At 46.2% G+C, this 20,369-nt stretch overlaps 1 protein-coding gene and 1 non-coding gene across 7 annotated transcripts in view; one reads left to right on the top strand and one right to left on the bottom strand.

Annotated features, from left to right (window-relative positions):
* The window catches only part of LOC112424979 (uncharacterized), a 31,666-nt gene extending 19,686 nt beyond the window's left edge, over positions 1-11,980 (bottom strand). The window contains exon 1 of one of the 6 annotated variants that reach the window (XR_011615795.1): positions 11,739-11,980. This is a non-coding gene — a transcript (uncharacterized protein). The other 5 variants (XR_011615794.1, XR_011615792.1, XR_011615791.1 and 2 more) reach the window with 5 other exon arrangements.
* A 131-nt stretch (positions 11,981-12,111) lies between these two features.
* Positions 12,112-20,369, top strand: part of LOC105472285 (karyopherin subunit beta 1) — a 37,496-nt gene continuing 29,238 nt past the window's right edge. The window contains exons 1-4 of the mRNA XM_011725391.3: positions 12,112-12,478; positions 12,580-12,638; positions 14,877-15,059; positions 20,112-20,312. Of these exons, the coding sequence (XP_011723693.1) occupies positions 12,439-12,478; positions 12,580-12,638; positions 14,877-15,059; positions 20,112-20,312 (483 nt within the window). The 5' untranslated portion in view covers positions 12,112-12,438. The remainder of the gene's footprint in view (positions 12,479-12,579; positions 12,639-14,876; positions 15,060-20,111; positions 20,313-20,369) is intronic.

The following is a 20,369-nucleotide window of genomic DNA, read 5'->3' as shown; positions in this document are numbered from 1 at the left end:
CAATCCCCTTGGACTTCCAAAGTGCTGGAATTACAGATGTGAGTCACTGCACCCAGCCTAGATCAGTTTTTTTAATGGGCAAAATATTTAAACAGATATTTCACAACATAAGATATATGAATAGCCAATAGACTGGTAAAAAATGTTCAACATCATTGGCTGGGCGTGGTGGCTCACGTCTGTAATCCCAGCACTTTGGGAGGCCAAGGCAGACGGATCATGAGGTCAGGAGATCAAGATCATTCTGGCTAACACAGTGAAACACGGTCTCTACTAAAAATACAAAAAATTAGCCAGGCGTGGTGGCGTGTGCCTGTAGTCCCAGCTACTAGGGAGGCTGAGGCAGGAGAATGGCAAGAACCCAGGAGGCAGAGCTTGCAATGAGCCAAGATCGCACCACTGCACTCCAGCCTGGGTGACAGAGCAAGACTCCACCTAAAAAAAAAAAAAAAGAAAAAAAAATCGACCTCATTAGGTCATCATAGAAATGCAAATTTAAACTATAATGAAATACCACAATTAGAATGGCTAAAATTAAAAAGACTGACAATATCAAGTGTTTATGAGAATGTGGAGCAACTAAAACTCTCAAACATCTGTGGTAGAAATGTACAGTAATATAGCAACTTTGGAAAAGAGTTTGGCAGTTTCTTATAAATATATGCATACCATATGACCTAGCATTTCCACTCCTAGGTGGAAATAAGATAAAAGCGTAAGTCCAAGCAGGGCACGGTGGCTCATGCCTGTAATCCCAGCACTTTGGGAGGCTGAGGTGGGTGGATCACTTGAGGTCAGGAGTTCAAGACCAGCTGGGCCAACATGGTGAAACCCCGTCTCTGCAAAAAAAAAACACAAAAAAAATTAGCTAGGCATGGTGGCACATGCCTGTAATCCAACTACTTGGGAGGCTGAGGCAGAAGAATTGTTTGAACCTGGAAGGCGGAGGTTGCAGTGAGCTGAGACCACACTACTGCACTCCAGCCTGGATGACACAGTGAGATTTCGTCTCAAAAAAAATAAAGCACATGTCCACACAAAGACTTACACAAAAACATTCAAAACAGCATTAATTCACAGTAGCCCCAGACACAATCCAAATGTCCATAAACAGGAGAATGACTAAGCCAATTCTGGCAAATTCCTACAACAGAATATTACTCAGCAAGAAAAAGGAACAAACTATTGATACATGGAACAACTGGATGAATCTCACACTAAGTAAATGACAACAGACACAAAAATACTACATGTTATATGATTCTATTTGTACAAAAGTCTAAAAAAGACAAATCTGGCCAGGTGTGGTGGCTCATGTCTGTAATTCCGGCACTTTGGGGAGGCTAAGGCAGAAGGATCACTTCAGTCCAGCATTTGAGATCAGCCTGGGCAATACAGCAAAACCCTGTCTCTACAAAAAATACAAAAATTAGCTGGGTATGGTGGCACGTTCCTATAGTTTCAGCTACTCAGGAGGCTGAGGTGGGAGGACTGCTTGACCCAGGAAGTGGAGGTTGCAGTGAGTCGAGATTGCATCACTGCACTCCAGCCTGGGTGACAGAGTGAGACCCTGCCTAAAAAAAGAAAAAAAAAAAAAAAAGACAAATCCAATCTATACTGACAGAGGACAGATTGGTGGTTGCCTAGAGATGGAGGTGGAGGAGGAGAGTCGTTTGGAAATGACACAAGAACTTTTGGGGGTGACAGAAATGTTCACTATCTTGATTGTGATGGTGATCAGATTAGCATAGAAACTTAAAACCTACATTTAAAAAAATATGTTATACCACAATAAAGGCAATTTAAAAATAAACACAATGAGATAACACTATACATCCACCCACCAGAATGTCTAAAACTAAAAAGACAAGACTGGCTGGGTACATTGACTCATACCTGTATTTCCAGCACTTTGGGAGGCCAAGGTGAGAGGATCACTTGAGCCCAGGAGTTCGAGAGTAGCCTGAGCCACACAGTGAGACCCTGTCTCTACAAAAAATAAAATTAGCCAGGTGTGGTGGCATGCACCAGTGGTCCTGGTTACTTGGGGTGTTGAGGTGAGAAGATTGGCGGGGAGGTTGAGGCTGTAGGCCACTGCACTTCAGGCTGGGCAACATAGCAAAATCCTGTCTCAAACCGCTTTGGAAAACAGGTTAGCAGCTCCTTATATAAAAATATAAGCTTAACATATGACCCAGCAACTCTACTCCTAGTTATTTTTCCAAGAATAATTCAAACTTGTCCACCCAATGACTGGCACATACATGTTTATGACAAGTTTATTTATAGTAGTCCCAAATGGAAACAACCCAAATGTCCATCACCAGATGAATGAATAAATGTGTGGTACATCCATGCAATGGAAAACGATGAAAAGGGATGAACTACTGCTATGCGCAACAACGTGATTAATTTCAAAAACACACTGAGCAAAAGAAGCACCAAAGAGTACATATGGCATGATTTTACTTATATAAAATTCTAGAGAACACAAAATAAAATAATGTCCACAAGTAGACTGTGGCTGTAGGATATAGGGGGTTGATTGCAAAGGAGGGTAAGTCATGGTGCTGGTAAATTGGTTCCCAAAAACAGAAAGAAAAAGCCTGGATTTGTGGTACTTACTGCTTTCTGTGGTGTAAATACTCCCACCATGACCAACTTTGAGCTACTAACATGATGTTACTAATGTAGATTTGGGAAGAGATGTACATATTTGGCTCTCCTGAGCTGGTACTAGCCAGCTCCAGCACATTACCACAGAAAGGAACAAACGTGATCAGATGGTCAACATCTTGACTGTGGTAGTGGTAGCACAGGTTTATACATTTGTCAAAATTTATTGAACTGTACTCTTAAAATTGGTGCACTTTACCGAATATAAATTATATTTCAAAAACAGTTATGTTTCGAATAAAATATCGGCAACAACCCATATGCCCAATAACAAGGGACTGGTTACGTTAGTTTATTGTCTATCCTCTTGATAGACTAGGATGCAGCCATTCAAACAACTTAGAAGATTTCAGCAACACTGCAACATGCTTTGCTATACTGTATTGTGTTTTGTGGCAGAATAGGAAATTTTATTTATTTATTTCTTTTTCTTTTTTTTGAGATGGAGTTTCACTCTTGTTGCCCAGGCTAGAGTGCACTGGTGCAATCTTGGCTCACGGCAACCTTCGCCTCCCAGATTCAAGTGATTTTCCTGCCTCAGCCTCCCAAGTAGCTGGGATTACAGGCATGCGCCACCACACCCAGCTAATTTTGTATTTTTAGTAGAGTCAGAGTTTCTCCATGTTGGTCAGGATGGTCTTGAATTCCCGACCTCAGGTGATCCGCCCGCCTCAGCCTCCCAAAGTGTTAGGATTATAGGCGTGAGCCACTGCGCCTGGCCAGGAAATTTTATTTTTACCATATGTTTGTCTATGCAAATTTTGTGGGCAGATGGATAACATGAGGCTTTTTGAAAGCACTGTCATGAGTTAATTCTTTTCTTTGTATTTAGAAGCAGTATATAGCTAAATGGTTGACAGCCCAGAATCTGTAGCCAGACTACCTGGGCTAGTGTTCAGATCCCACGTGTTACCTCTCTCAGCTGGGTGACCTTAAGCAACTAACCTAAACTCTTTGAGCCGTAGTTTCTTTTTTTTTTTTTTTTGTCTATTTTTGGGACGGAGTCTTGCTCTGTCGCCCAGGCTAGAGTGCAGTGGCACGATCTCGGCTCACTGCAACCTCTACCTCCTGGGTTCAAGCAATTCTCCTGCCTCAGCCTCCCGAGTAGCTGGCACTACAGGCACCTGCCACCACACCCGGCTAATTTTTTTATATTTTTTAGTAGAGACAGGGTTTCATCATCTTGGCCAGACTGGTCTTGAACTCCTGACCTCATGATCCACCCGCCTCGGCCTCCCAAAGTGCTAGGATTACAGGCATGAGCCACCACACCCAGCCAAGTCTTAGTTTCCTGACTGTAAAAAAGGTACAATAGGAGGACCTATCTCGGAGGGTTGCTGGGAGGATTAAATGAGTCACTATACGTAAAGAGCCTTGAACAATACAAAGAGTATGTGTTTTAAAGACATTAGGCTGCCTGCAGTGGCTCATGCCTATAATACTAGCACTCTGGGAGGTGGGAGGTTCACTTAAGCCTAGGAGTTTGAGACCAGCCTGGGCAACATGACAAAACCCCATTTCTACAAAAAATATCCCCCAACACACACACACAAAAATTAGCCAGGTGTGGTGGCACACACCTGTAGTCCCAGCTACTGAGGAGGCTAAGTTGGGAGGATCACTTGAGCAGGAAGTTCAAGGTTACAATAGGATCACGTCACTGCACTCCAGCCTGGGTGACAGAGCAAGACACTGTCTCAAAAAGAAAAAAAAAGGGGGTCTGGGTGCAGTGGCTCACGCCTGTAATCCCAGCACTTCGGGAGGCTGAGGCGGGAGGATCACCTGACTTCGGGAGTTCGAGACCAGTCTGACCAACACGGAGAAACCACGTCTCTACTAAAAATACAAAAAAATTAGCCGGGCATGGTGGCGCATGCCTGTAATCTCAGCTACTGGGGAGGCTGAGGCAGAAGAATCGCTTGAACCCAGCAGGTGGAGGCTGCGGTGAGCCAAGATCACGTCATTGCACTCCAGCCTGGGCAATAAGAGTGAAACTCGGTCTCAAAAAAAAAAAAGCTATTATTTTCATGAAGCAATGATATTGTTTGGACAATAAAAATGCTTACTATGTGCTAGGTAGGGAACACAGGAATTTATATGACATGGCTTCTAACCTCGAGGAGCTATAAATGTGGTTCTCAATTGTGGGGAGGGTTTGTGAGGGATTTACTTCCTTCCTAGGAGATATATTCTGTAACATCTGGAGACTTTTTTGATTGTCCCACCATGATTTGGTGGGAGAGGAGCTAGTGGAACTTAGTGGGCAGGGGCCAGAAATGCTGCTAAACATTCTGAAATGCACAGGGCAACTTCCCCGCAAATAATAATGTGAGGGCAGGCACAGTGGCTCACGCCTGTAATCCCAGCACTTTGGGAAACCGAGGCGGGTAGATCACTTGAGGCCAGGAGTTCGAGACAAGCCTGGGCAACACAGCAAAATCCCATCTCTACAAAAAATAAAGAATTAGCCAGGTGTGGTGGTGCATGCCTGTAATCCCAGCTACTCAGGAGGTTACCCAGCTACTGGGAGGCAGAGGTCACAGCGAGCCAAGATCACGCCACACCACTCCAGTCTGAACAAGAGTGAGACTCTGTTTCCTGCCACCACTATCCCCGCCCCTGCAAAAAAAATAATTATGTTGTCCAAAATAGTCAAGGTTGAGAAACCCTGAGTCATAGTCTAACTCAGGACAAAAGATACATGCATACATACAAATTGTACAAAGCAGATAATCAAAATAGAGCATTATGCAATTATACATATAAAAAGATAAAAACAGAAAAGAAGAAGAGCCCTGGGCCAGAGTACAGGATTCCCTGTGACACCTGGCCAGGAAGACAGGCCTCAGTGAACTTCCAGTTTTGGGACCCAGTGGACATACTTCAATGATTTGCAACTTTTAGCTTATTCTACCAGAAGGTACCTTTTTTTTTTTTTTTTTTGAGACGCAGTCTCGCTCCGCCGCCGCCCAGGCTGGAGTGCAGCGGCCGGATCTCAGCTCACTGCAAGCTCCGCCTCCCGGGTTCACGCCATTCTCCTGCCTCAGCCTCCCGAGTAGCTGGGACTACAGGCGCCCACCACCTCGCCTGGCTAGTTTTTTGTATTTTTTAGTAGAGACGGGGTTTCACCATGTTAGCCAGGATGGTCTCGATCTCCTGACCTCGTGATCCGCCCGTCTCGGCCTCCCAAAGTGCTGGGATTACAGGCTTGAGCCACCGCGCCCAGCCGGCCAGTAGGTACTTTTTTTAAAGGTTAAGTCAAAAGGCTTCACTTCTGCATTGCACTACCAGTGTGAAAATGTACTGGGGCCAGTTCACATATATTTAATTCATATCATCTTTTCAATGCAACTTGATAAAGAGTTGAGTCAATTAAAAATTCTTAAAACAGCGGAGCAAGGTGGCTTATGTCTATAATCCCAGCATTTTGGGAGGCGGGGGGCAGGAGGATCACTTGAGCCCAGGAGTTTAAGACCTGTCTGGGCAACACAGGGAGACCCTGTCTCTACAAAAAAATGAACAAAATTAGCCAGGTGCAGTGGCTCACACCTGTAGTACCAGCTTTTTGGGAGGCTAAGGCAGGAGGATTGTTTGAGCCCGGGAGGTTGAGGCTGCAGTGAGCCAAGATCATGCCATTGCATTTCAGCCTGGGCAACAGAGCAAGATCCTGTCTCAATAAATAAAATAAATAAACAAACAAACAAATAAAATTATTAAAAGGACATTTTTTGGAGTTAAGAAATGATACATAGGAATATTTTGGTTTCCATTTAAAATAGAACTATTTTGGGGAAAATATGCCAATATTTTAATGGTGGATATAATTTGAGGTTGCAGGTGGTTTCTGCTGAATTCCTTTTCAAAATTTCTACAGTGAGGAACATACATTACTTTGATAAGCTGAGAAAGAAGAAAGCATCTGGGCGCAGTAACTCACGCCTGTAATCTCAGCACTTTAGGAGGCTGAGTCAGGTGAACTGCTTGAGCTCAGGAGTTCGAGACAGCCTGGGCAATGTGGTAAGACCATGTCTCTACAAAAAATACAAAAAAGCTGGGTGTGGTGGCACATGCCTGTAGTCCCAGCTTGAATAGAGGTGGTGGAGGCTGTAGTGAGCTGAGATTGCACTACTGTATTCCGGCTTGGGCGACAGTGTGAGACCCTGTCTAAAAAAAAAAACCTGATGTAATCCATAGATAGTTCAAGGAAATGCAACTTCAAGTCTCGGTGTAATCCTCCCCACCCTACTAAACCATGTGGCCACCAACTCCTCCCACTTGGGAAACACTGCAAAGTGGCACCACCACCTATTTCACAGTGCAAGCCAGAAACCTAGTAGGGACCAGTGGACACTTCCCTCCTCTTTCAATCAATCACAAAGTTCTTCATGCCACTGCACTCTAGCCTGGCTGACAAAGCGAGATCCTGTGTCAAAACAAACAAACAAAAATCACCAAGCTCAATTAATTTTGCTATCTCTGTGTTTCCACCACGACTTCCACCCTTCTCCTTTTCACAAGTATCATGTCCTATGTGATTACTGCAATGGCCTCCTAACTGGTCTCCCTGCATCTACTCTTTCCCCTTCCCATCCAATCTCTACATTGTAATGACCATCCTTCTTAAAACCTTTCAATAGCTCCCCTTTGCTCTTAGGATATAGACAAAACCACTTGCATGGCAGGGAAGGTCTTGTGGTCTTGCTTCCACTCAACACTAGCTCAACTCAATCCCTTGTTCTCTGTTTTGGGGACACTGGCATTCTTGCAGTTGTAATCCCCAAGCTCCTTCCCACCACAGAGCCTCCATACACACTATTCCTCTCTTCTTCACCTGAGTGACTCTCTTCCCTTCCTCAACTAAGCTTTCCCTGAACTCCCTGACTGGAACTTTCCTTGCCATATGTCACTTTTACAACTTCACATGTTTGAGAGATAAAATGATTAAAGTCTATCTTCCCTAACAGACCAAGGACCACTCACTTAGCATAAAATACATGGTAAGTAGATAATAGCCATGCTAGACTGGCATTCACCAAGTCTTTTATTTTTTCTTTTTAAAAAATTAAAATTAAAGCTGCCATATTTTTCTTTTTTTTTTTTTTTTTGAGCTGTGTTACCCAGTCTGGAGTGCAGTGGTGTGATCTCGGCTTGCTGCAATCTCTACCTCCTGGGTTCAAGTGATTCTCCTGCCTTAGCCTCCCAAGTAGCTGGGATTATAGGCTCTTGCCACCAGGCCCAGCTAATTTTTGTATTAAGTACAGATGAGGTTTCACCATGTTGGCCAGGCTGGCCTCAAACTCCTGGGCTCAAGTGATCCTCCAGCCTCAGCCTCCCAAAGCACTGTGATTATAGGCATGAGCCACTGCACTCAGCCCATTCACCAGGTCTTAACTCACTTAGGACCTCCCCATTTGTCCCTACATAGTAAGGACAATTAATAGTCCCATTTTACATTGAGGAAAGTTAACTCACAAACTAAGAAGTGGTAGAGCTGGGATAGGAACTCAGGCACTCAATTTCTGGAGTCTGTGCTCATCACTCAAGCTCCAGTACCTCACCAGCATTTATTGAATGTACTTTTGATGGGAACTAAACAGCATCATCAGTAACTTTAGTTCAACTAAAGTCAGTTCATTTTGATTTTGGTAAGGATTTTATGTTCGATTGGAACTTTGCTGCAAAACTTTCATTTTCTCAGCATTTTACTTCAGCCACAGGGTCCAGCTGTCACCCAGGCTGGAGTGCAGGATCATAGGTCACTGAAGCCTTGAACTCCTGACCTCAAGTAACCCTCCTGCCTCACCCTCCTGAAGTACATGCCACCATGCCTGCCTTTTTCAAAATTGTATAGGTTAGGCGCGGTGACTCACACCTGTAATCCCAGCACTTTGGGAGGCCGAGGCGGGTGGATCACTTGAAGTTAGGAGTTTGAAGTCAGCCTGGCCAACGTGGTGAAACCCCATCTGAAATACAAAAAAAAAAAAATTAGCTGGATGTGGTGGTGGGCACCTGTAATCCCAGCTACTTGGGAGAACAAGGGATTGAGTCAAGCTGGTGTTGAGTGGAGGCAAGACCATACAAGACTTTACCTGACATGCAAGTGGTTTTGTCTATATTCTAAGGGCAAAGGAGAACTGCTTGAACCCAGGAGGCGGAGGTTGCAGTGAGCCGAGATGGCGCCACTGCACTCCAGCCCGTGTGACAGAGCAAGACTCTGTCTCAAAAATCCATTTGCCCTCACTGGTATCATCATGACTGATGCTGAGACAGAGGTAGCCCAGCAAACTGCTGGAGAGCAGGGGAAAGTTAGCCTGAGTGAAACAAATTATGGATAATTTGTAGTGTAGGTAACTCACGTAAGGACAATTCCAGGATTTTCACAGATGTCATCTTACTTAATCTTCATTGACTTTTTTGCAGGGGGGAGGGGGGGCAGTCTCACTGTCACCCAGGCTGGAGTGCACTGGCACAATCTTGGCTCACTGCAACCTCTGACTTCTGGGTTCAAGTGATTCTCCTGCCTCAGCCTCCCGAGTAGCTAGGATTACAGGCTCCCGCCACCACACCCGGCTAATTTTTATATTTTTAGTACAGATAGGGTTTCACCATGTTGGCCAGGCTGGCCTCAAACTCCTGGGCTCAAGTGATCCTCCAGCCTCAGCCTCCCAAAGTACTATGATTACAGGCGTGAGCCACCATGCACGGCAAATCTTCATTGATTTCTTTTTTTTTTTTTTGAGATAGAGTCTTGCCCTGGCATCCAGGCGGGAATGCAGTGTTTTGTTTTGGTTTTTTTTTTGAGATGGAGTCTTGCTCTGTCACCCAGGCTGGAGTGCAGTGATGCAATCTTGGCTCACTACAACCTCTGCCTCACGGGTTCAAGCAATTCTCCTGCCTCAGCCTACTGAGTAGCTGGGATTGATTACAGGTGCCCACCACCACGCCCGGCTAATTTTGTATTTTAGTAGAGACAGGGTTTCACCGCGTTGGCCAAGCTGGTCTCTAACTCCTGACCTCAGGTGATCTGCCCACCTCAGCCTCCCAAAGTGCTGGGATTACAGGCGTGACCCACCACGCCCCGCCCAATCTTCACTGATTTATAACAAAGTTACACAGGGCAGTTCTTCCACAGTTAACAGATGAAGCAAAAGGCTGGGGTTAGGGAACTGCTAAGCCATGGGAAATCCACTAGTCACAGTATGGTATGAGGAACCGTGTCCCTACATTTTTAGCTTCAAAACTGCAAAGATATCTCTAGCAGAGAAAGACCATTTCTTCCTCTTTTAACAAAGAGTTCGCCAAGCTTTCCCAATTCTTTGTGAAACCCTTCAGCAAAGTCAGACTTCCTCCTAGGTTTTCCCAGTGTGGCTAGTGCAGGGCAATTACCTCACAAGCTCAAGTCATATGTTAAAGAGCTCTATGAACTGCTACATTCAATTACCCCTACACCAGTACTGTGAAAACGAAACAATTCAAGAAATTCTTTGTTCCCATTTATTTATTTATTTATTTTTTGAGAGTCTTACTGTCGCCCAGGCTGGAGTGCAGTTGTGAAGCCTCGGCTCACTGCAACCTCCACCTCCTGGGTTCCAGAGATTCTCCCATCTCAGCCTCCCAAAGAGCTGGGATTACAGGCGTGTGCCACCATGCTCGGCTAGCTTTTTTTTTTGTTTGTTTTTTGTTTGTATTTTGTAGTAGAGACAAGGTTTCACCATGTTGGCCAGACTGGTCTCGAACTCCTGACCTCAAGTCCGCCCGCCTCGGCCTCCCAAAGTGCTGGGATTACAGGCATGAGCAACTGCGCCCGGCCCCATTATTACACTTTTCCTTTATCATTTTAAAAATCTTTATTTTTTAAAAGAGACAGGATCTCGCTACGTTGTCCAGCTTAGTCTTGAACTCCTGGGCTCAAGCGATCCTCCCAAAGTCCTGGGATTACAGGTCTGTGCCACTGCTCCCAGCCTAGGAAATTCTTAACCTACAGCCCACTTACCAATGTCAAAGAAAGTCAAGATACTGTATGCACATTTTTTTCTTTGAGACGGAGCGCGATATCGGCTCACTGCAACCTCTGCCTCCAGGGTTCAAGAGATCGTCCTGCCTCGGCCTCAGGAGTAGCTGGGACTACAGGCATGCGCCACCACGCCGGGCTATTTTTTTGTATTTTAGTAGAGACGGGGTTTCACCATGTTGGCCAGGATGGTCTCCGACTCGTGATCCGCCCCGCTCGGCCTCCCAAAGTGCTGGGATTACAGGCATCAGCCACCGCATCCGGCCCACATTTTCTTTATATGTATTTTGCTAAGAAAAGGCATTCATGAGTTTCTTCAGGAGTTCAGAACTAAAACAGGTCAAGAACCACGATCCTTTATGCCTGTACACACATTCTTTCTGGTTCGAGGTTGAGCCTTTACAGGGTGAAGCATTTCCATTCTGTCAAGGATGGGGTGTCTAAGTGTAGGATTCCCTTAGCTCACCCCTAAGCAAGTCAGACTTAGTACAGGTCTCAAGCCCTATATAAGCAGGCCTAGGGGACTCCTTGGAGAGAAAGCTGCTTGTAGGGACAACGGCAGTCAGGAGAGCTTGAGCTTATGAAGCCACTAACCAGCTGTACGACCTTGGACAAGTTCCATACCCTCTAGGCTCCTGAACCCATTCCTTACCAAGCCACTAACCGGCTGTGTGACTTTGGGCAAGTTCCATACCCTCTCTGGGCTTCAGTTTCCACATCTACACATTTCAAGTGGAGCCACATGGCCTTACGGATCCGTCCCAGCCAAGAGCAGGGTACCAAGCCGACCTAGCCATTAAAGCAGCTTCCTGCGGGCGCGGCGCAGGACTTCAACGGTCCCCCCTCCCCCGCTCACGCCCGCGAAAGCCTCGCTCAACACGCCCCTCGGAGCGACGGCGCTTACCCAACCGCAGCCCCAGCGGTCGAACCCAGCTCCGCCTCTTCCCGGGGGCGTCCCATCGTGCCCCGCGCCGGGCTCCGAGGGCAGCCGGGCGCCTCCCGCCTTCCCGCGCCCCGACCCCGAACTCCTCTCCCCAGTTCTCCCAGGCACCCTATCTTATCAACGCCCACTATCCCAGCCAATCGCGCAGGCTCCGAGTCGTGCCTTCGGTCCACCCTCCTCGGCGCTCAGCCGGTCTGAGCTCAAGGCCTTTACCAAGCCCACCCAATCAGCGGCGGGCTCTCTCCGGCCCCATCCCAATCTCCCTCCCCTCGGCCAATTAGGGCGCTCCATTCCCCTGCCCGCCCAGCCACCCCGGGCCTTGAAACCAGCAGGCGAATGGGCGAAAGGCGGCCTTTCGACGCTGAGCGCCTGGCCAATTGGGGATTCCGCGTGGCCAGAACAGCGGCCAATCGCCGTGGAGCGCGGCGCCGCCGCGGCGAGGTCCGGCCCGAATATCCCTCCGCCTTCCTCCCGCCCTCGCTCCCTCCCTGCGTGCCGCCTCTCACTCACAGCTTCTCTTCCTTCTTTCTCCCTCCGCCTCCCGAGCACCAGCGCGCTCTGAGCTGCCCCCGGGGTCCCTCCCCCGCTGCCAGCAGCCCATTCGGAGGGAGGAAGTAAGAGAAGAAGAGACTAAGGGGAGCTGGAGCGACTACCCAGAAAGAGCCGGTGAATGGGCTTGTGGTGACCCCCGCCCCCCACCCCACCCTCCCTTCCCACCCGACCCCCAACCCCCATCCCCAGTTCGAGCCGCCGCCCGAAAGGCCGGGCCGTCGTCTTAGGAGGAGTCGCCGCCGCCGCCACCTCCGCCATGGAGCTGATCACCATCCTCGAGAAGACCGTGTCTCCCGGTAGGACGCAGGAGCCGGGGGTCGGGCTGAGGTGATTGGGGTGGGGGAGGGGAGGCCCGGCCCCTCTGACCCCGCTCCGTCTCCCACTTTCCTCCCCCCAGATCGGCTGGAGCTGGAAGCGGCGCAGAAGTTCCTGGAGCGTGCGGCCGTGGAGAACCTGGTGCGTGCTACCCCGCCGCGCCCATCCCGCCGCGTCCCCATCCCCTGCGTGCGGGGCCTTCCCGCCCTCCGGGAGGCCCAGGCCTCGGGAACCTACCCCGCCCCATCCCGTCCCCCTCCCCCCCAACCCGGTCCAACCTAACCCCGCCATCGGGAAGCCGGTGGGTGTGTCCCGCCCCGGGCCCTGCGACTGGCCAATGGCGGGGCGCGCCGGGCTGCCTGTCGCCCAATCATTGCGCGGCCTGAGGGCGGCGGTGCAGCGGGAGGGAGAAAGAGGGAGGGAAGGGAAGTTAGGTTGCGCGGCGCTGCGTGTTCAGCAGAGGTGGGGGTGGGGGAGTCAGGCCTAGGGGCCATGTGGAAGCTCTGGGCCCGGTTGCCCTCCCTGTCTGACCCCGGCCGGCTTATCCTTCCTGTCCCGTGGCCCCTGTGGCTCTCCCCACCTATTTCCTAGAGCTCTGCCCTTTCCTCGCTACCTTGGTGTGTGCTCATGGCCAGGCCTGGCACCCGACTGCCTCTTAACCCATTTCCACTAATATTTTTCCCTCTTATGCCCGGTTATTCCTCTCGGGGTATTTTCTTTTTCTTCCTTTTTTTTTTTTTTCGTTTCCTTCTGACCTGGATGAATAGAAACCTAATCACTAGGGATCTGCACCCAGACAACAGTCTGAGGCTCATCTTTGAGATCGGGCCTGTTTCCTGATGAAATCACAGAGGAAAGTTACTCGTTTTTCATATTTTAAAATTTAAGGGGTCCGGAGAAAATGAAGCTAAGTCCGCTAGAGACTGGTCCTTTGTATAAAAATGTAGGATGGATTGGTTGAAACAGCCTAGATGCCAGTTAAGTTTCTCTTTGGTGTCCATCTCCTATTGGGAGATGCGGTCAGAGGGAAGGATTGGATGATGCTTGACATCTTTGAGAAAGGTAATAGGAAATAAGTCTGAATAACATTGTAACCATATGTGTTTCTTTGTGTTATATAGGCAAAATGTCAACATCAACAAAGTGACAAGGCTTATTTTATACAGGCTGCCTTTGAATGATTTTTTTTTTGTTCTTCATATGTGCCAATTTTTACAACTAACCTGTTTATCCTTTCCTAGAATAGATTTTTCCACTAGTATAGGCTGATAATTCCATTTAGGATATTCCTGTTTCTGCTTTTGCTAATTTTGCAAGAAGCTTTTTATCTTATTCCTAACATTCTTAACATTCTTTAGTGGTACATAATTAATAAAACTTTTAAGAATTATCTTCTGCTGTGATTGCAGAACTTGTTAGCAGTAAGAAAAATGTATCTGCTTTTGGCTTTTCCTGCTAACTTTGCTGTTTGGGCACGGTTTTTTTGCTGGAGAGAGAGGTGTGTGTGTTAAATTTTTAAACAAAGGGAGTAGTTTTTGAGGCCTGTGGATTACAAAAGGTTACAAAAGAACATGCTTTTCAGGGATCCACTGTATTCCTCAACTAAAGTCCAAATGTATAGGAGCAAGTAATTGTTGATTATTAGATACAAAGTTATTTTTCTTGAACAGCTTGCCTGAACATTTTTTTCTTTCACTTTTTCCCTATTTCTAAATATCTTACCAATTTTTCTTGTAAATCCGCTTTTTTCGTTGTTCCCTTTTTGCTGAGTGCCCACAAATAAAACGGAGGATGAGGCTCCTAAGTTTGTTTAGGCTTATCTATATTTCCCTCTCTCATAAAAGATCACCTCCTTCCATGGGATGAAAAGCTACCCTGCTGCTGCCATGAGATGGAAAGTTGGATCATTCTTTTGGGACCAAGGTTTTTGAAATTTAGATAAACAGTTTTATTTTCTACCCGCGTCGTAACAGCCATTCATTCAAGTACCAGACATTATTAAGAATTCTTGGGACACCTCAGTATACACAGAAGACTAACTACTACCATACTCTAAAACCTTGCAATTCAGGGGGTATAACGTGACAATTTGGGTACTAGGAATGATTTTGATAGGAAAATCTGCAATTCCTCATTAAGTGCTAGGCTCCATGAGAAAAGTGGAAGACTTCCTGTTATATACTAAGTAACATTTTTATAGAAGTCTTGTAGTAGGTATTTTGTGGTTTCCTGAGATGCTTATGATATACCAAAAAAAATTAGACATTAGTTCCCCCCCCCACCTCGCCCCTCCTCCGGTGGTTCAGTGCTCCATAAATTATTCTCAGTTGTGGAAATTCCTAAGATAATTTTATTTACAAATTTATCTTCCCTTAACAGCCCACTTTCCTTGTGGAACTGTCCAGAGTGCTGGCAAATCCAGGAAATAGTCAGGTTGCCAGAGTTGCAGCTGGTCTACAAATCAAGAACTCTTTGACATCTAAAGATCCAGATATCAAGGCACAATATCAGCAGAGGTGGCTTGCTATTGATGCTAATGCTCGACGAGAAGTCAAGAACTATGTGAGTAACACTCATCTGTTTGGTTATATTACCTAGAGAACAAGAAATTGCTTTCTCAGATCTTTTGCTATTTGCATGGGATAGAGCTGACAGTGTGATAGGTTTCTGGGACTTGAACTTCACCTAAAGATAAAAATTGTCTTTGTCTTAAATCTTTCTCAACACAGCTTGTCCATTCCCATTGATGGATTGGAATTCTTTTTAGATGATTGAGGTAGGCTGCAGCAGCTTGGGAAACTTTAATTGTGTGTCATAATTTGTAAAAATCTGTTTGACAAATGGGAGTAGTGTATAAATTGGTGCTGTATACCCACATCACTTAGGGAATTTGTTAATACGTATTTCCCAGCTCTCCAGAAATTCCGATTTGGTACTTCTGGAGTACAGCTCAGGCACTTTTTTGGTTTTTTTTGGAGACGGAGTCTTGCTCTGTTGCCCAGGCTGGAGTGCAATGGCATGATCTTGGCTCACTGCAACCTCCGCCTCCCGGGTTCAAGAAGTTATCTGCCTCAGCCTCCCAAGTAGCTGGGATTACAGGCACCCGTCACCACGCCCAGCTAATTTTTGTATTTTTAGTAGAGACGGGGGTTCACCATCTTGGCTAGAGTGGTCTTGAACTCCTGACCTCATGATCCATCTGCCTCGGCCTCCCAAAGTGCTGGGATTACAGGCGTGAGCCACTGCGCCTGACCAAGGGATGTTTTTTAAACTGTCTCCCCAAGTGATTATCCAGTCAACCAGCACCTGGCTCTTGTTGAACTTCTGCTGTTTAAATCTCAATCTTTGGCCGGGCGCGGTGGCTCAAGCCTGTAATCCCAGCACTTTGGGAGGCCGAGGCGGGCGGATCACAAGGTCAGGAGATCGAGACCACAGTGAAACCCCGTCTCTACTAAAAATACAAAAAATTAGCCGGGCGCGGTGGCAGGCGCCTGTAGTCCCAGCTACTCAGGAGGCTGAGGCAGGAGAATTGCGGGAACCCGGGAGGCGGAGCTTGCAGTGAACCGAGATCGCGCCACTGCACTCCAGCCTGGGCAACAGCGTGAGACTCCGTCTCAAAAAAAAAAAAAAAAAAAAAAAATCTCAATCTTTGCTGGTTTAGCATGGCACTATGTGGAGTCAGAAGGAAAGTTACATGATCTTTTGGGCCTTGGAGGCCCAAAGAGTTTGTGAAATAGGAGTGTGACATTAATGGTGTTTTATCTACTTAGCCAATTATAAAAAATCTTTCTTCAGAAACACTTGACTTTTTTCCCAGGGCATTTAGAGTGGGATGAATTTTGGGGAGAAAAGGTGATGAATTTTGAATCATGACATTGTTGTTACTATCTTGTTGAATTAGAAATTCATAGTTCTAAATGAAGCAAAGGACTCAGAATATATGGACTGGTGTTTTGTTTTGTTTTTTTGCTTGTTTGTTTGTATTTTTTGAGAGGGAGTCTTGCTCTGTTGCCCAGGCTGGAGTGCAATGGCGCAATCTCAGCTCACTGCAACCTCCACCTCCTGGGTTCAAGTGATTCTCCTGCCCCAGCCTCCTGAGTAGCTGGGATTACAGGCGTACGCCACTAGGCTGGCTAATTAATTTTTGTATTTTTAGTAGAGATGGGGGTTTCACCGTGTTGGCCAGGCTGGTCTTGAACTCCTGACCTCTGATGATCTGCCTGCCTGTCTTCCCAAAGTACTGGGATTACAGGCGTGAGCCACTTCGCCTGGCTGTTTTTAAATTAAGTTCTTTAGTGATCTGTCTGACATGGGTAAGGCACAAAGAGGAGTGAGTTAAATACCTGTGCAATCATCATTTTGTCCTTGGTATCTGAGTGGAAACTAGTAGGGAATTCCTACATATGTACTTGTGCAGGTCACGGTTATGCACATCATACTTGCTAATTCCTGGTTCTAGATATCAGCGTTAGGTAAAGTAGTGCCCTGTAAGGCAACAACTTCTCTATCTAGTTGTGTACCTCCTTCTGTCACCAATTTTGCATACCCATGATAGGGAGCCAGCTTATTAAATCCAACTTGGTTTCAAATCTTTTTGGAATATGTAGAGCTGTTTCTATTCATGTTGGGTCTGCTTGTGTAATAATAACATTTTAATTCCTTCTCTCTCAGCTAAGTGACATAAATGGAAGTATATTCTATCACTGGAAATCTTGATACTGATAGTGCCCATTCAGTTTCTCATCTTCTTAAATTACACACTAGTAAATGGGATAAGATGTAATTGGAATTGGAATTGGCTTATTTTTTGGCACATCACTCTTAACACCAACCTTTAAAAAAAACAAGTGGGCGCAGTGGCTCATGCCTGTTATCCCAGCACTTTGAGAGGCTGAGGCGAGTGGATCACCTGAGGTCAGGAGTTCGAGACCAGCCTGGCCAGCATGGCAAAACCCTGTCTCTACTGAAAATACAAAAATTAGCTGGCTGTGGTAGCGGGTACCTGTAGTCCTAGTTACTCAGGAGGCTTAGACAGGAGAATTGCTTGACCCTGGGAGACAGAGATTGCAGTGAGCTAAGTTTGTGCCATTGCATTCCAGGCTGAGTGACAGAGTGAGACTCCGTTTCTTAAAAAAAAATAAATAAATATTAGATAATAATTTGTATAGGCATGGTTAAGCCCTTGGGCATGGGGGAAAAAAAGGCTAACAGTTACCTTGGCCTTTTTCTCTTTCATAGCACAACTGATAATTAATACTAAGTTTCACTGTCAGTGATCTTTTTTGAAATCTGGATACTGGGGCACAATTGAGCCAGTTTCTCTTTTTTGGTAATTGAGTATTACTATTAAGGTTACCTCTAGTTTAAACAGAAAACTTTTAGTACCCAGGAGTTGGACATTTGTAGTTTCTTAATCACCTCAAGTAATATGGAGTCTTCAGAAAGCAATCTAAAGGAAAAAGGTAAAAGTAGAATGGGATTCAGTGCACTCCACATATGTACTAGGATATGATGTAGTGCGATGTGAAGGCACCCTGGACTTGGGTTAATAATATCCATTCAGCCTCTGGCATTTTGGACAATTCACCTTGTTTTTCCCCCTTGTTCCCTCATGTCTTTGACATACAGTTTTTGTCCATTCTAGCTCTGCTGGTCCTCCAGAGCAAAGCCTTTCATTCAACATCAATCAGAACTGTTTAGTGTTGGGTAGAGCTGATGGGGGTGGGGGCCAGGGATGATGATATACCATATAAGAAGGAAAGGGGGAGTTCATTATTGGTACTAGCTGCTGCAAAGCAGGATACTAAGTGATCCAACCCAGTCAGCAGAGCTGGTCTAAATATCTGGCAGCTATTCTTTGTCCCGTATTCATGCCAGAACAGTTAACTGTTTGCCTTTGAGTGGACTGGTGATTCTTAGTGAGTTCATTGACTGAATTAGCTGATCATGGTAATGATTAACTCTAGGTCAATTGTGACTTCATCTTTTATCATACCTGTGCCATTACCCTTTACATAAATGGTGGTGTGGTTACCATGTCAAGCGAGACATGTTTAATGACAAGTGGATCTTGTTTTGACATCTGGCTAGATTCTGTCAGTGGTAGAGAGAACAGTTCTTTGATTCTTGGGCAAACAGAACAAATCCTTTCAAATTGGAAGTTATATAAAGATAAGTTCATGGGTGTTATTAACATCAGCAACTTTGTTTTTGTATTTAGTGATGTTGTTACTTGACCAAGGCCTTTCTATGTAAGTCACCCAGAGTGCTGGGTTGTCAGTGATTAGAAGGAAAACGTTTTGTTTCAGCCCACGTCTCATGAGTGAGATCTCCTTGGATCAGGTTAGATAGTGATCTACTGTGAATCAGACCCACCTGAATGCCCCAGAACTAGCTTCATTCTAGTGTCCATGTCTGTCCACAAAATGAGGTTGTTATTGTTATAAAAGCAACAATGAGCCTGGAAGATGAGTTTTGTCCCCATCTCTCTCCTTTGCCATTTACTGCTACCTCCCCTTGTAACTTCTGGTTTCCCATCTTGTGTTGAAGGTTGAAGTGAGGTGTGTTATTTTGGAGAATTCCTTTTGGAAGCAGGGGATGACTGGTTTTATTTCTAGGTTCTGGGGCAGTGTTGATTATGCTGATGTTGCTACTGTGCTGGATTTTTCTGACAGCCTTTTCTGCTTCTCCATATTATAGATAAGAATTCTGAGGCCAGGCACGGTGGCTCATGCCTGTAATCCCAGCACTTTGGTAGGCCGAGGTGGGTGGATCACCTGAGGTCAGGAGTTCGAGACCAGCCTGGCCAACATGGTGAAACCCCGTCTACTAAAAATACAAAAACTAGCTGGGCATGGTGGCAGGCGCCTGTAATCCCAGCTACTTGGCGGGAGGTGCTAAGGCAGGAGAATCTCTTGAACCCGGGAGGCGGAGGTTGCAGTGAGCCGAGATTGCGCCATCACGCTCTAGCCTGGGGGACAAGAGCGAGACTTTGTCTCCAAAAAAAAAAAAAAAAAGAATTCTGAGACAGCTGCCTGGGCGCAGTAGCTCACACCTGTAATCCTAGCACTTTGGGAAGCCAGGAATTTGAGACCAGCCTCGGCAACATAGGGAGACCCCCATCTCTACTAAAAATCCAAAAAAGTTAGCTAGGTGGGATGGCACGAGCCTGCAAGTCTAAGCTACTTGGGGAGGCCTGGGAGGTCGAGGCTGCAGTATCGTTGTGCCACTGCACTATGGTTATGCTACTGCACTCCACCATGGACAACAGAGTAAGGCCTTGTATTTCCTTTTTTTTTTTTTTTTTTTTAAGAGCCTGGACAATATGGTGATGCCCTGTCTCTACAAAAAATAGCTGGGTATGTCTGCATATCCACCCCTGTAGTTCAGGTACTCAGGAGGCTGAGGCGGGAGGATAGATTGCACCATAGAGGTGAGGCTACGGTGAGCTGTGACGGTGCCACTGCACTCCAATCCGGGCAATAGAGTGAGACCCTGTCTTAAAAAAGAAAAAAAAAAGAAGAATTCAGAGACACTAATATAAGAAGTGTGGTGGTGGGCAAAATGTGGTCAAATAGTGTTAGAAGTTTGTATCTTTTGTCTTTTTTGGTGCAGGTTTTGCAGACATTGGGCACAGAAACTTACCGGCCTAGTTCTGCCTCACAGTGTGTGGCTGGTATTGCTTGTGCAGAGATCCCAGTAAACCAGTGGCCAGAACTCATTCCTCAGCTGGTGGCCAATGTCACAAACCCCAACAGCACAGAGCACATGAAGGAGTCGACATTGGAAGCTATCGGTTATATTTGCCAAGATATAGTAAGTGCTTGCCTAATGTATCTGGTTTATATACCTCTGATTGCCTCTAACTGTGAC

The sequence above is a fragment of the Macaca nemestrina genome, chromosome 17 (assembly GCF_043159975.1).
Source record: "Macaca nemestrina isolate mMacNem1 chromosome 17, mMacNem.hap1, whole genome shotgun sequence".
NCBI lineage: Eukaryota > Metazoa > Chordata > Mammalia > Primates > Cercopithecidae > Macaca > Macaca nemestrina.
This window is presented reverse-complemented; position numbering and strand designations above follow the sequence as displayed.